A 15851-nucleotide genomic window follows, 5' to 3' on the forward strand; every position below is an offset into this window, starting at 1 on the left:
CCACGGAGCTACTGGTTTGTATTAATCAAGCTCAAAAGCAATACAAACAACAAAACAAGGAGGAGGAGAAAACTTCTCAACTCAACTCAACTCTCACCCTTAGCTCTCTCTCTGTGTTTCTCTCTATCTCGTGGTGCTCATCAGCTATCAATGGCACTCTCTATTTATAGCTGATGTGGGAGACAAGTTTCTTCTTTAGTCAACAATGGTGGGCAACAATTTCTTTGGTTAGGCACCCACCATGCAACCACCATTGACTTTAGCCATGTCTAACATGGCTGCCACCAACCATGTTGTGTCCACACCCAACAGAGAGGAGATGACAGCCATCGATTAAAGATGAGGCTCCCCGCTTGTCCTGTTTTAAAGTTGGCAAGTCATGAACACCTGTTGTATTTATTGTTTTGGCAGATATGGCTGGTTGAGTAGTCATTTTGTTGTCTGGTGAGAGAGGCTGGGGGACAAAGGAAAAAAAATGATTGTTAATGGATGTTGTGGAGGGTGATCTTGGTCGTTGATGAGCTGAATTTTGGTATGGTTTGATACTGGGATGAGGGTGAAATAAATCTTGAAGGGTGATAATCCAACCATGTGTTTTCGGGCCTACGAGAAAGAAGATGAATAGTGGTCACATGATAAGTGGTCTAGCCTTAATATTTTTTTCTTCCTCAGAAAAAACCGAAACGGCGCTGTTTTAGGCCCAAACAAATTATTTTAGTTAAAACATATTATTTCATTTAAATTGAAAGAAAAGGTTTTTTTGTTTTGTTTTGTGTACCCTATGTTAGTTAGGGTTTTAATCTTCTATATATCTATATATATATATTTGCAAACCTTAATCCTTTAAATCTTTTGGAAGTAATCTCTCAATTGATCTTTATTTTTAGGAATATTTTAATTTTACTCCTAGAATCTTTCAATTAGTCCCTCTGATTTCAAAGTCTTATACAATATGTTCCTTTACCTTGAAACTCTTCAATTTTATCTCTAAATGGCCATTTAAACTCTTAATTCTTGCAATGTCACCTTTGATCCAATCAATTTTGGTTAGTAAATGTCCATGTTGATTTTGAATTTCTTCACTTAAACACTTGATCTATAAAATTGTTTCTTCACAATTAAGCCCATCACTAAGCTAATTAAGCACTTTTAAAGTTCAATTAGGTCCATAATCTTCTAATTATTGCAAATCAATCCAAATTAGACTTCTAAATTTAATTTTTTTAATTAAATCTTTAATTAATTAAATTAATTAAACTCATTAAAAGTTTAATTAATTCTTTTAATTTTGACCAGATTGACTTTCAAACTTCATTTTGCTTTTGATTAAACCTTTCATTAAATCAATTAGACTCGTCATAAGTTCAATTAAATCTTTGAACTTAAATATTTAACAAATTTGGCATAATCTTCATTATCATTCTTCAATATAAAAATAAACACTTATTTGATAATTCTATAGAAAATATAAAAAAAATTTGCAGTTTATTTCCTAACCAAACTAATATTAAAGGATGAAATTATAAAAAATTTAAAATCAATTAAAAGACAAAAAAACAAAACAAAAACATATCTGGATGATGGGTAAACTCGTTAAATTTTTGAATTGAGTAACCTGAGCTAACAAGCTAAACTTGTGAATCAGGTTATGGACTTTATTAGAATTATAATTTATTTTTTTATTTAAATATATGATAACAAAAATAAACAATCATAAAATTAAACACCAAACCAATATCGAAATGTTTTTTGAGACTGTGATAGCCTTATAGAAAGTTAAATGAAACCAATTATGATTGAATTTTCAATGCATCCAATATCTAAGGATGAAATAGAAAAATAATTAAAAAAAAAGGTTAAACTTGTTAGACCTATGAATTTGGTTAACCAGTAAAACCTATGAACAAATCTAGTTTAATAACATGGTTTTTCTCTTAAATTAATTTTTTTAACTATATATATTTAAAATATAGATGATAAAAGAAAGTCAAGTTCAATTAAAAAAAAAAAAGACATTCCACCAAAACCTATAAACCAAGACAGCTAAAATTACTCTAACAAACTCACAAACTAAAAGTAAATTATAATATCAAATTTTTAATTAAATGAAACTAAAAAAAAATATCATAACAAATACAAGAAGATAGAAAAAGAAGAAGCACATATTAAGAAATTGCAAGAACAACTTAGTTTAGGGGATGAGTATAGGTGAATAGTGGTTTTTCCACGTCTAGTTTTTGTTATTTTATAAAATTTAATAATATGATGTCTATCTTAAACTATTTGTTTAATTATATATAAAAAAATAGAATATAAAAAATTAAATTTTATTAAAAAATCTATCAAAATTATTAATCAGGATAATTTAGATTACCCTAATAAATTCATAAATTATATTAACCTTATAGAAAGGTAAAATAAAAATAAATAAATTATGAAGTCAAATTCTTAATAACCTTAATATTTAAAAATAAAATCAAACAATTTTTTTTTAAAAAAATATTAGAAGCAAAATTCAATAAAAAAAACATGTAATAATAAGAATAATGATAATAATAATAATAATAAGTAATAAAGCTCTTTTCTCATCCATTACTCCAATTGGAGTTGCAAGTCAAATAAAACAGTATCCAAGGATATACGACACCAGTTTAAGCTTCACTATTGAAATTAAGGTAGGACCGGGTGTACAAATTTTGTAAGACGAAATTTCAAGGGTCCACAACAACCAAAGAAGGAGAACAGTGAGTCTACGATACTGGATTTTCTCTCTTCTAGAACCAGGAAAGTTAGTTGACTCACTGTTTCTATGACGAACTCAACGTTTATATCTCGACTCCTCATGCAAACCATTGAAAGTATGCTCTCATCTCCACTCATTTTCCTCTAAACATACTCCCTGTTAGAGATTTAGCTTATCTTTGTGCTTTCTCTAATGTACGATATCCCTTTGTCAGGCCACCTTTTAGCTTTATATCAGCATTAATTATTTCGTATAGAGTAAAACGATCAAAGATCACAGATCATGGCTACCTCTAGTGACGACAACAGAATAGAGTATGCTGAAGATGAGTCTTATCAGTCAATAATTCATGACAAAAGATCATTCTCCGGGGAGGCAGTGAGTTCTGAACTAGAAGACATATTATCTAATATGGAGTTGTCCAGATCTAAGCGACTCCTAAGAGCCACCTGGGTTGAACTGAAAATCCTCTTTCCTCTAGCAGCACCAGCAATTGTGGTTTACATGCTCAATTTTCTTGTTTCCATATCAACTCAAATGTTTTGTGGTCATCTTGGCAATCTTGAACTTGCTGCTGCCTCTCTTGGCAACACGGGTGTCCAAGGTTTTGTCTTTGGAATTATGGTATAGTCTCGAAAATTAAAGTTCCATGTAAATTAAAACAAATGGTAGCATCAATTGTGGTTTATACAACAGATAGATTCTGATCGTATGTTGATTACTTGTTCTTGTCCGAATATAAAATTCATTACAAAGCACGATCTGAATGCATCAATTACACTAGCTGTCTATTTCAAATAGTATATTTCTTTCTAAAAAAACGTTTACATGCAGTTGGGAATGGGAAGTGCAGTGGAGACACTATGTGGACAAGCATATGGAGCAAACAAGTATGAAATGCTAGGCGTATATATGCAAAGATCGACGATTCTCCTCACCCTAACTGGGCTTATACTTATGTTTATCTACATCTTTTGCAAGCCTATCTTACTTGGACTACACGAATCACCTGCCATTGCATCTGCAGCTGCACTTTTTGTCTATGGTCTAATTCCTCAAATCTTTGCTTATTCTTGCAATTTCCCCATACAAAAGTTCTTGCAAGCGCAAAGTGTAATTTTCCCAAGTACATGCATATCAGCTGCTGCTCTTGTGCTGCATCTAATACTTTGTTGGGTTGTAATTTTTAAGCTTGGAGGAGGGTTGTTGGGTGCATCATTGGTAACTAGTTTTTCATGGTGGGTTATAGTGGTGGCCCAGTTTGTTTACATTCTAGTAAGCACGAAGTTCAAGCACACATGGAGGGGATTTAGCATACAGGCCTTCACTGGGTTATGGGATTTCTTCAAGTTGTCCCTTGCATCGGGTGTTATGCTATGCCTTGAGCTTTGGTACTACCAAATACTAACTTTGATCGCTGGATTGCTCAAAAATGCTGAAATTTCCTTGGACGCTCTGTCCATCTGGTAAGCAAGAATCTACTCCATGCATGTGCCTAGCTAGTTTGCACGAGATCATTCTTCGTGTGTGTTTGGAACGGTGAACTTGCTTACTTTCTCTTTTATTATCGTTCCCTTCTAAGATGTTTTAATGAATCTCGGATAATTTGAATGCAGCACGACGATAAATGGTTGGTGTATCATGATCTCAGTCGGTTTTCAGGCAGCTGCAAGGTTAGTTTTCCTATATAATCGAGGCTATATTATTTAATATTTGTTACAATTCTGATCTTCAAACCAAACAATATACTTATTAATTCATTTCTCAATTAGTTCTGAAATAAAATAAATTCTCAGTCGGATCCCCATCTTAATTAAGGTTTGATGGATAAAGAATCCAATAAAAAACAATTCTTCGACTCAATCCAATAATTCAAGTTACTAGATTAAGAGTAATAAAAGAATTGTTATTATTTTCTGATATAGTTTTTTAAATGAACTTGTGATTAATTTTATTAATTTAATTAAGGAGAAGGATAGTGGTGAGAGGCAAAGAACTCAGTTGGAAAGTCCTCTTAGTCAAAGATCACAGAGTCCCTTCAGCAGGGTTAGACGTTTCACAAGATAGCATCTCGAAAGAAGAGAGCCCTTCTCTCAGGAATATCCATTTGTTGCGGCTAAGATCCCTGGAGAGTGTTAAGACCGGGAGGAAAAAAAAATCATAATTGTTTTGTATTGATTTAATTAGAAAGAACTCACTCTTTAATTACAAAGGCTCAAAAATCATCCATGAAATAAAATATTTGAAATTGTGTTTTATAGACAGCTAATAAATAACATAAATAACGATAATCAGTTTTTCTTTCCTTTTCTCTGTGGTTAATTACAGTGTGAGAGTAAGCAATGAGTTGGGTGCTGGACATCCCAAAGCAACATCATTTTCTATTGTAATAGTAAATTTATGCTCGCTGCTCATCTCTGTGATCTTGGCTGTTGTTGTGCTCTTACTGCGGCATGTCATAAGCTATGCCTTCACTAGCGGTACAGTAGTTGCCGATGCTGTTACAGAGCTATCTCCTTTCCTCGCAGCCTCCATCGTGCTTAATGGAGTCCAACCTGTTTTATCTGGTAAGTAAATGGTGCCATGATTTACGTGGGATAATTATTGTGCACGTTCCTGCACTTGCCTTGCAGACGGCTCTTTGTTGTCTTTTAGTGCTTTTCATTGTAAGAGTCTGCGGGCAATTTCAACCGCATCCGTCACTTGCACATTAACTCAACCGCCATTCGTTGAAGATCATAGGGACTAGAGGTTAGACTACACTTTCAGGCAGCCATTAAAGTTTTTTTTGACTTTTTTTTTCTTTGAAATCACATTTCAAAGGAGTGGCTGTTGGATGCGGATGGCAAGCATTTGTTGCTTATGTCAATGTTGCATGTTACTACATCATTGGCATCCCGTTGGGTTGCGTTCTTGGCTTTGTATGCGACATGGGCACGAAGGTATGTACAGAGCCGTAATGCATCGATGATATTCTCTCTCAAGTTTTTATTTTGTTATTGGGATAATATATTTTTCTTATTATGGTACGTAGGGAATATGGACTGGGATGTTAGGAGGCACAATTGTTCAGACTATGGTCTTATTATGGGCTACAATTCGGACAAACTGGGGAAAAGAGGTAGACTATACATACATACATACATTCATATATATATATATATATATTATTTCACCATATATTTTGTAAATAATTCTAAAGGGTGGACTCATTAGTCAAATATATTTAATATTTTTAAGATTGAATTCTGAAGCTTACACAGAGCGAAAAATCACGAGTAGATGTAGAAAATATGTTTTTAAACTATATATAATCTTAAACGTGTATATAATTGTGATATGAGAGAAATGTAATATTTGGTTTTTCTTTTTTTTTAGGTGGAGAAAGCTCAGAGTCGAGTGGATAGGTGGGATGATAACAAGGAACCGCTTTTGAGGGAGTAAAAATGATATCGGAGCAACTTCAGCAGAAATTTTGCCTCGGATTTGGTAGCCATTTTCAATAGACAGCCTTATGAAGCAAGGGGTTGACCTTCTATTTTTTTTCTTTGAATAACTATTGGACTACACGCAATAATGTTCTAAAGAATTGTGTTTGGAAGGAGACTTCGTCAAGCCATTTTAGCCCAGCGAATGATTGAATGATATTTGGGTTAAATAATGGAGGATATTCGTTGTTCAATCCCAGAATCATCGTCAGTCTCATCCCTCAATTGTTTAAATGTTAAACCTTTTAGTAAAAATATTAAATCTTAATCTTGGAGGCGTTCCATGGATATTCAAAGCATTTAAAATTTGGTGATAAAACCATGAAGTTTGCTTGCTATTTTTTTATTTTATCTTATTCTTTCCAAGTTTAAAAAGAACCAAATGATCATGTGCTTGCTCCACAATGATTATAATTATCCGAGTAACAGTTTTTTCTTATTGTTTTTGACAATCTATAATCTTTGTTTTATTTTTTATTCTTTTTGGTATTTTAGAAAAGAAAAAGGCTGGAAGAGATTTCAGTTCCTGATTTATTATAATTTTTTAAAAGAAATTCCCTTTACTGATTCATAGGTGCAAAAGTTTTTTTTTTGTTTTTTGTTCTTTGATTAAGTAAAATAGCAATAGATTCTTTTTCTTTGTTTGTTTTATTTTTTATGAATAAATTTTTTCCCTACCCTAATTAAATAAATATAAGCCTTGATTTGTTAGAGGATCAGTCATCCGGCCATTCCATTCGCTTTCGGAGAACATATGTACTTTTTGCATGATATATCACAATGGAATCCCTTAAATTAACAATTTTGCAATTAAACCCCTATATGTCATGCCGTAAGATTAGTTAAATGTAGTCAAGCAAATTTATTGAAAAAGAAAATATTTTATTAATATCAAATTGATATAAGACAAATTACGATTTTTATGTCACTTAAATAAAAATATGAAAATTTAAACATATGAAAAGGAAATAGATCTGACAAAATCCTTCATAGCATTGGTGAAAAATAATTTTTAAAAAATATTTAGTACATCCTCTCATATCTCTAAATTCCCCTTACCAAGATTACTTTTCTTTCAAATAATGCACACAAACAAGTTCTTGCTATCATAAATTTATGGGGGTAACTTTGCACAACTAGGATCATGGAAGGAAGATTTTAATCATCCAACATCATTAATAAACTAGATTTGTACCACAACCTTTGCCAGCAAAATTTTTTTTAATGTAAAACAATATTAAGAAAAAAAAATTAAGACTCCAATAATTAGTTTATTGATAATTTAAATAAGATGATTAAAAAATACAACAATAATAAATAAACAATCAAAACAAATAACAACAAAAAAAGGGTAAAAGAACTCTATTTGAGCCAACCTAGATTATAAATCGACTCCATGAAGAATTTTTTTTTAAAAAAAAGACAATAAAGAAACTTCAGTTAAATTGAGTTAAATCATAAATTTTACAACCATTAATATAGGATTGAAATAGTTTTATAGAAAAAAGTTTAGAAAAAAATTTCAATATCAATTCCTAATAAATCAAATAAGAACATGAAAAGTGAAGCTCAATTTCTAGAAATAAAATGGTTAAAATAAAAATTTAGATAAAATATAATTGAAAAAGTTAAAGAAAACTTGATTCATGCCTACTTGGATTAGGATACAAAATTTGTGATCTGTACAACTTAATGTTGAAAAAAAAAATAAAAAAATATGACTCAATCAAGGTTAATTCGTAAAACCCGTGATTATGAAAATTATAAAATTCTTGAATCAGGTTCAATAAAAAATTTTAATTTTAAAAAATAAATTTATAAAAACAATATAATTTAATTTTTTTTTAAATAAATAAAATATCATATGTAAAATACAAAAGATCAAATTCTGCAATTACTGGAGCGACTTTATTTTCATCATTGCAGTAACAAACAAAATCATTTGTTTGTGTTTGAAATTGTATTTGGGTATGCTTTTTAAAATTATATTTAGCTTAAAAAATTATTAAATTAAAATATTTTTTAATTTATTTAAAAGATTTTAAAATGATAATATTAAAAATAATCAATAAATATTTAAATAAAAAACACCCTTACAAAACTAGAAGCATCAATATATCATATACATTAAAACAAAAAATCAGCATAAACTTTTATTTATTTTACTGCTAGATAGATAGATATAGATGGAAAGACAGACAGATATTAGAGATTGCTTTGAATGCTTGATGATTGCCTCTATGCCTGTACTACGTTGATCATCAACATTGATATTATTTGCAAGCAAATATGGATCGAGAGCATCTTGGATATACAGTTCGTGATCCTATTAATTACTACAGCAAACAAAAACCAGATGCAACTGGCGTTCCTTTGATTGACTTGTTGAGATGAATCCAGCAAATTTGGCAAACATGTGCATCGCTTGATTGTTAGAAACAATCATTTAATTTCTCTAGTGATGAAGCTCTCAATTATGTAGATGTTCTAATTTCAGTTGGAGAAGGCTAAGAGTCGTTTGCACAAATGGGAAGATTGAGATTGAAGATTGGTGCGTATCCTACGCAGCCTAACTTCTCCTGTGAAACCTTTCATTTTAGCATGCATTTTTATCCCAAGATAAAATCATTTTCTAATTTTTCAACAATATTTTGGCACTCAATTAGGAGGGCAGGTTTTCTTCAACGTAATGACTATTTTGGCACGCTCCTATGCTTACGCACAAGTTAACGTATCAGAAGCATGTAATTCCTGAGGAACAGCTTTATTCAATGGTCAAGCGCATTTGGTTCTTCCATTGCTGCTCTCCATGACTCTTTTGACTAATATAATTTAACAAAAACCTACAGAATACTTCTTGTCCAAGAAACTATTTTTGAATAATCAGCCTTCACTGTTCTTGATTTAAAACCCACGAACAACCAATCACCTTCAATAGAATTGCAAGAAAAAATCAAGCCCTTTACAAGCTTCTTGTTAGTTTCAGTAACTCTCAGCCGCACCTTCTTCTTCCACCCATCAATTGCCAGCGGAAGAACCAACCTAATCCAACAAGCGTGTACAAAAATCCGTAACAAGGGTAATTGTGTTGCAAGCCTCGAATCTAACCCTGGTAGCAAAAACGCCAATTTACAACAACTGGGCATGATTGCATTGAACCTTGCATCATCAAATGCAACAAACACATCCTCGTACATCAAGACAACATTGCATGGTAACAAGACTTTGAACCCTGTCACTGAGCAAGCCCTAGAAGATTGCTCAGACCAATACTAGGATGCCATCCAGCAATTTGATGACTCATTGCCTGCTTTGCTAGACAAAGCTACTAATGATGTGCGTGCTTGGGTGAGAGCAGCAATTGCTGACGTAGAATGGGTTCAAGAAAAACATTTATGGCCAAAAAATGTTGCTGTCTTTGAGAAACGCATTTTTTCGCCAGTTGTGCCACAATGTCTTGGCCATCAACAAACTCTTGAGCCAAACAAATGTTGGAAGAAATTAAAAGCTTTAATTGATCATGAGAAGGTCTCAATAGTTGGTATGCACAATAGTTGTATCCACTTATTTTTTGTGAGCACGAATTAATTTTTGGTATACAACAGCTTTAATTTTGGTCCTTTTTTTTTAATTCAATTTTAATTCTTAATTATTATTTTTATTCTTTTCTACATGATTCTGATTCGTCCATATGATATAATCTAAGATATATAAATAATATGTATTTTAGTTTTTGGGATAATAGTTAGTCAATATGTTTATATATTTGAATTCTTTTATTTAGATTAAGAATTCTAAGCCAATGGTAGAAGCCTGAGTATCTTAAAAAATAGTCTCAATCAGAAATTTAAAATTCTCCAATGATAAAATCAATATATTTATGTGAAGATAATAAATGACTTAAAAGAACATTAAATTTAATAAAAAAAGATGTTTGTTTTTAAATTTTAAAATGGTTAATATTTTAAAATTTATATAAATTTATCTTAAGAGATAAAAAGTTTTGAATCCTTATATGGATAGCTTAGAAAGTATTTATACCCTTGAATCTTGTTTGTTTTTTAGAAGAGGATAATTGAAAAGTTTTTTATTTTCGGTGATGTTAATGAAAAAAAATATAATTAACATATCATTAATAAGATAATAAATTAATAAGTTATTTAAAAATTTTTATATATATTTATGAGTGTAGAAAAATCATTACATTGAATATAAAAGGTACATATAATTGAAGAGGTATAACGGTTTAATATATTTATAATATTTTAGATTTAGAGTATTGTTTAAGATCAAATATATACTTTTAAAATCTAATAATGATTGAATTCAAATATTTTTGATATCATGTATTTGTCATTCCCGTTGATTTACAAAGCTTAAATTTTTTTTGGATCTGGTAAGTGACTAATTATATTTTTACAATCTATTTTTATTATAAAAATCCATAACAAAAATATGTTTTTTGAACTACAAGGTTGGTTCGCAAATCTCCTAATTAAATAGGAAAGGAATCCTTCTTTATTTTGAACAAAACACGTCTCATTGAAGTTAGCCATGCACCTTATATTTATTCCTATCCCAACCTCTATAATACTTTCATGCAACTGCCATCCAGCTCATGCCACTTATATCCCATTTAAGCCATATTTAACACGGACGTAATTTGAAACTAATTATCAGTCCATTTCATTTATCAGACGGAGTAAATATATTGACAACGCGAGAAAAATTAAATATTAGTAGTTGTTTTTTATGTTTATTTGGAATAAAGCTGATAAAACAAAAAAAATCAAATTTGAGACGCAATATATATGTGTGTGTGTTCGCCCGGCAAAGTATTTATTTATTTATTTTCTCCTTTCTCCTTATATATCTCTTTTAAAAGTAATTATACATAGTCGGAACACCATAAAATTTCTCATACTACACTATTTTGCTAAGCCTATGTCCATGTATATATATATATATATCCATCAACCCTTTCTAAGACCCCTATGCTCCTTTCTTTTGACACATTAAATCTAGCCAAATGACCACCGCCAAAATGGACAGTAAGGAGTCTCGAGGAGAACTCCAAGAACCCCTTTTACTCTCATCCGCAAAACCTGAAACCAATGATCATTATCATGAAGCGGACTCTAGACTTGAAAATGTTCTAAACGACACCAACTTAAGCTACTTCATGCGCCTCGGGTTGGCATCCTGGATCGAACTTAAACTCCTCTTCCGCTTGGCTGCACCAGCAGTTTTTGTTTACTTGATCAACAACTCCTTGTCCTTATCTACCAGAATCTTCTCCGGCCACCTTGGCAATCTTGAGTTTGCTTCTGTCTCTCTTGCCAATAGTGGTGTCCAACTCTTTGTCTATGGCCTCATGGTAATAAGCTAATATCAACTGCGAAACTCTAGGTTTTCTTACATAGGTAATCTTATTGGTTTGCTTTTGTGTCTTGATCTTGTAGCTAGGAATGGGGAGTGCTGTGGAAACTCTATGTGGTCAATCTTATGGAGCCCAACGATTTGAAATGCTAGGCACATTTCTTCAAAGAGCAACCGTGGTGCTTACTCTAACAGGGATACCACTGGCTGCAGTATATGTTTTCGCAAAACCAATCTTGATCTTACTTGGTGAACCAACAACAGTAGCATCATCTGCAGCTGTCTTTGTTTATGGTCTTTTACCCCAGATTTTTGCTTATGCTGTGAATTTTCCAGTACAAAAATTCCTTCAAGCACAAAGCATAGTGACCCCAAGTGCCATAATATCAGCAATTACACTTGTCTTTCACCTATTCTTAACCTGGCTGGCAGTGTACAAGTTAGGGTGGGGATTGATAGGAGCATCACTTGTTTTAAGCTTGTCATGGTGGATTGTAGTGGCAGCTCAATTTTTATTTATAGTGATGAGTAGGCGGTGCAAGAAGACATGGACTGGCTTTACCAGCCAAGCTTTTAATGGGCTATGGGATTTCCTGAAATTGTCAACGGGATCAGCTGTAATGCTTTGCTTGGAGACATGGTATTTTCAGATTTTAGTCTTGATTGCTGGCCTTCTCAAGAATCCTGAGCTTGCCTTGAACTCTCTTTCTGTGTGGTAAGGAATTGAAATTTGATTCCTCAAGCTTGACAAACCACTCGTATAAAGATTTGAACTTTCTTCATTAATAATATTTGTCTTGCATATATATATATATACATGTACACACACAGTACCGATGTTTCAAGCTAACAATTTCATTCAAAAAATAAAATAAAAAATTATTCCGAAAAGCAAAAACATGTACACCTAATTAAAAACTTTATGAGAGACAGGAAAGTGGCTGACACTACGCATGCATTTACTATTATTTATGGACCATTTATTATGGGCTAATGAGTGGTTGAAGTAAGGGTACAAACACACAAGAAAATTTTGTGATCGTGATGTTCAGTTTTGAATCTACTCTAAATTAATAATAATAAAAATTAATAATTACATTATACGTCTTTTGCAGCATGTCAATAACAGGGTTTTTGTTTATGATATCAGTCGGTTTCAATGCAGCTGCAAGGTTAGTCATTTTCTTTTATCTCCATTATCATGTACATTAACTTAGAAGATTCCCCTTTTTCTCTAGAAATAATAGCTCAATGCGAGTTTCCAACTTAACTCACAATAGTGAAACGACAAGGAATTAATTAGAAAGATTTGAATCATACCACTGACGAATTCTCTCCTGTTATTTGACTTTTAAATGTAGCTGTCCATTATTATTAGCTTATTTTTTGTAGTCCTGGTTTGTTTCTAATTGCAAAATTCCCATTAAATAAAAATACTTGAATCCTACTGAACAGTGTAAGAGTTAGCAATGAATTGGGAGCTGGAAATCACAAGTCAGCAGCATTTTCAGTTGTCATGGTTACTTTGGTTTCTTTTATAATCTCCCTGATAGAAGCTGGAGCAATTCTTGCTCGGCGCCATGTAATCAGCTATGTCTTCACCGGTGGTGAAACTGTGGCCAATGCAGTCTCAGATCTCTGCCCATTATTGGCTGTCACCCTCATACTTAATGGGGTTCAACCAGTCTTGTCAGGTAATAAAGAACTTTTCATGTTAATTTCTTTTTTTAATTAATTTCTTTATTTTAACTTTTAGCATGCCTAGAGCATCAAATGGTGTTACTAGATCACGTATTAAACGGTGTAAAAGGGCTGTGCATGCAGTCCTTACGAATGGTTTCCTAAGGGATTTGATCGGACAAATGTTTTTTTTTTAATTAGCAAATCCGCATGCAAACAACTTATGATTTGTCCAGACATTATTTATTATTCATTAACTATTGGTGTCAGCTGGCAAAGTAAAGGACATGAATTCCCCTTGCTAATCCAAACAAGTACTATGAATCCTCACCTTCTCCATGATACGTCGAAATATTGTTTTTATTACTAATACTTGATTCCAGCTCTTTAAAACTTAGTATAAAAAATATTTAGTAAAAACGAGTTTGTTTTTTATGCTTTTCTCGTTCCTCCCAATTGCTTTGCTCCCCCGTTTCAAAGTTACAGCAGCTTTTGTGCTTTCCTGTTTTCTTTCCTCTAGGTTATTATCTTAATTTGTAGTTATTTTTTTAATAAAATCTTTTATTATTACAAAAAAAAACAAGTACTATGAATCAACCATGGTTCCAAGTGATCCTTTCTTATATTAATTAATCAAGAAATCAGCAGCAGCTAATCAAAATGTCTTTAAATATTCATCATAAATTAGTCTCGCACGATGACAACACCTAGCACTTTTTATGCTCTTCCTCTCTAATAATATTTAGAGAACACAATATTTTTTCCAAAAGAAACAAATGGAAATGCATCATATCATATAAATAATTCACTAATATATTTTTTAGCACACATTGTTATGATAACTTATACATTTTGAAATGGAATGTGATGAAGGGGTGGCCGTTGGCTGTGGATGGCAAGCATCTGTTGCATATGTGAATGTGGGATGTTACTATGTGGTTGGAATTCCATTTGGATGTCTTATGGGCTTTAAGTTTGATCTTGGAGTAAAGGTAAAACCTCTCTTTCTCTATAGCAGTTGTAGAGAGGTTAATTCCAATTCAAGTGATTGTAACTTTTTTCCTTATAATGTATATAGGTTTTGCTTCTGACGTGTAGTTATAAAACCTATGAATCTTAATTTCCATGGAAAAAAATATATTATGCGCATAAACAAAATATAATATAATTTTTTAAGCAAACATTTGATCTTTGAGCACTGCCTAGAAAGAATATAATGGAATGCATATAGTAAAAAACAAAAATGTTTAATTTGAACTTTGAACTTTTCTATGTAGGGCATATGGTCTGGGATGATCGGTGGAACACTATTGCAAACCCTAATCTTACTGTGGGTAACATTTCGAACAGATTGGAGGAAGGAGGTGAGTGATTTGATGAGTATCTATTGTTATAAATTACAAAATCTCCTTGATATGCATCGTTCGATGCTTGCACGTACGGGAAATGAATCATACTGGATAAGGAAGGGGGGATTTATTTATTTTCTTAGTAAACAAAATGAGTGCAAATATGACAATTCATGTAGAAACAACAAAAAAATAAGCAAATTCTACATCAACACATGATTGTCGTCAGGCCAAGACAAGTAAAACCATAGCAAACTAGATGCCCCTCCTGATCTGCCTTCTGTCGTTAAATTTAATGTTGATGATACAACGCGGTGCAGGAGTAGCTGCGCGCGGTGTGAAGCATTTAATAATGACAGAAGGAGGCTAGATGTGCATTTGTTACATTGGTTCAAGAGCATCCATCAGAATAGTCTATAGAGTGGTTGTGATTTCTCCTTCACATTAATTCATAGCTATAATTAACAGAAATCAATGTCATTGACGTTCCTTGGTCGTCTGGTTGGTGTGAATCCAGCAACTTTAACCAACATGTGCATCGCATGGCTGTCAGAAATAATCATTTAATTTCTCTATCTTGTGATGAAGTTCTTGATTCTATAGATGTTCCAATTTCAGGTGGAGAAGGCTAAGAGTCGTCTGCACAAATGGGAAGATAAGAGGAAACCAAGTCTCGGATAGCATAGGACTGAACATTGGTGTGCATGGAGAACTAGAAGATTCGAAGGATCCAACTCTATGTAGCTATGCATCGGCTGGCATCAACGTTCTCGTCCAAAAATCAATCCATTTCGTACTATCAATAAACACCATGTCACTCTTCTTGGCGGGATTGTCAGCCTATCAAGACTGCTATGAATAAAGATGCCGTATTTATTAATTTTAACTACATTTATCTTGGCTAAGATAGATTTGCTTTATGATCCATTGCTCGGGATACATCATCTTATATATAATAATTAAAAAAGGAGCGATTAAAATCTCTTAAAAAATAATTTAGTGTTAATTGACGCTTAAACTGGTTAAAAAATATGCAATATAATGCGAATAATAATAATAATAATGTTTATGTACCATCCTGGCATCTCAGACCATGAATGGCTTTGCGTTAACTAAACATGCATGTATATGTTTTTGACAATCTTTACACAAAGCAAAAGTATCTATCAAAATCATTTGTGATTATTTTTTCCTCCCTCATTTCATCGTATA

The 15851-nt window shown here is 32.2% G+C and overlaps 2 protein-coding genes and 1 pseudogene across 5 annotated transcripts; all 3 read left to right on the forward strand.

Annotated features, from left to right (window-relative positions):
* The first annotated feature begins 317 nt into the window (after window positions 1-317).
* On the forward strand, window positions 318-6430 carry LOC105142188 (protein TRANSPARENT TESTA 12-like). Of its 2 annotated transcripts, XM_011049703.1 has the most exons (8): window positions 318-703; window positions 2999-3367; window positions 3578-4209; window positions 4360-4416; window positions 5072-5310; window positions 5567-5685; window positions 5778-5864; window positions 6122-6430. In XM_011049703.1, the coding sequence occupies exons 2-8, from the start codon at window positions 3026-3028 to the stop codon at window positions 6185-6187; spliced, it is 1542 nt and encodes a 513-aa protein (XP_011048005.1). In that variant the 5' UTR covers window positions 318-703; window positions 2999-3025; the 3' UTR covers window positions 6188-6430. The 2 variants fall into 2 exon arrangements, with proteins under 2 accessions (XP_011048005.1, XP_011048004.1); XM_011049702.1 differs by lacking the exon at window positions 318-703 and having other exon boundaries at window positions 2715-3367.
* Window positions 6431-8520: 2090 nt separating this feature from the next.
* On the forward strand, window positions 8521-9736 carry LOC105142205 (pectinesterase inhibitor-like; annotated as a pseudogene).
* A 1429-nt stretch (window positions 9737-11165) lies between these two features.
* LOC105142189 (protein TRANSPARENT TESTA 12-like) lies at window positions 11166-15538 on the forward strand. Of its 3 annotated transcripts, none has more exons than XM_011049704.1 (7): window positions 11166-11608; window positions 11694-12325; window positions 12726-12782; window positions 13066-13304; window positions 14164-14282; window positions 14568-14654; window positions 15243-15538. In XM_011049704.1, the coding sequence occupies exons 1-7, from the start codon at window positions 11261-11263 to the stop codon at window positions 15318-15320; spliced, it is 1560 nt and encodes a 519-aa protein (XP_011048006.1). In that variant the 5' UTR covers window positions 11166-11260; the 3' UTR covers window positions 15321-15538. The 3 variants fall into 3 exon arrangements, with proteins under 3 accessions (XP_011048006.1, XP_011048008.1, XP_011048007.1); XM_011049705.1 differs by having other exon boundaries at window positions 11168-11608; window positions 15258-15538; XM_011049706.1 differs by lacking the exon at window positions 14568-14654 and having other exon boundaries at window positions 15258-15538.
* The last annotated feature ends 313 nt before the right edge of the window (window positions 15539-15851 follow it).

The sequence above is a fragment of the Populus euphratica genome, unplaced genomic scaffold (genome assembly GCF_000495115.2).
Source record: "Populus euphratica unplaced genomic scaffold, PopEup_1.0 scaffold137.1, whole genome shotgun sequence".
Classification (NCBI taxonomy): Eukaryota; Viridiplantae; Streptophyta; class Magnoliopsida; order Malpighiales; family Salicaceae; genus Populus; species Populus euphratica.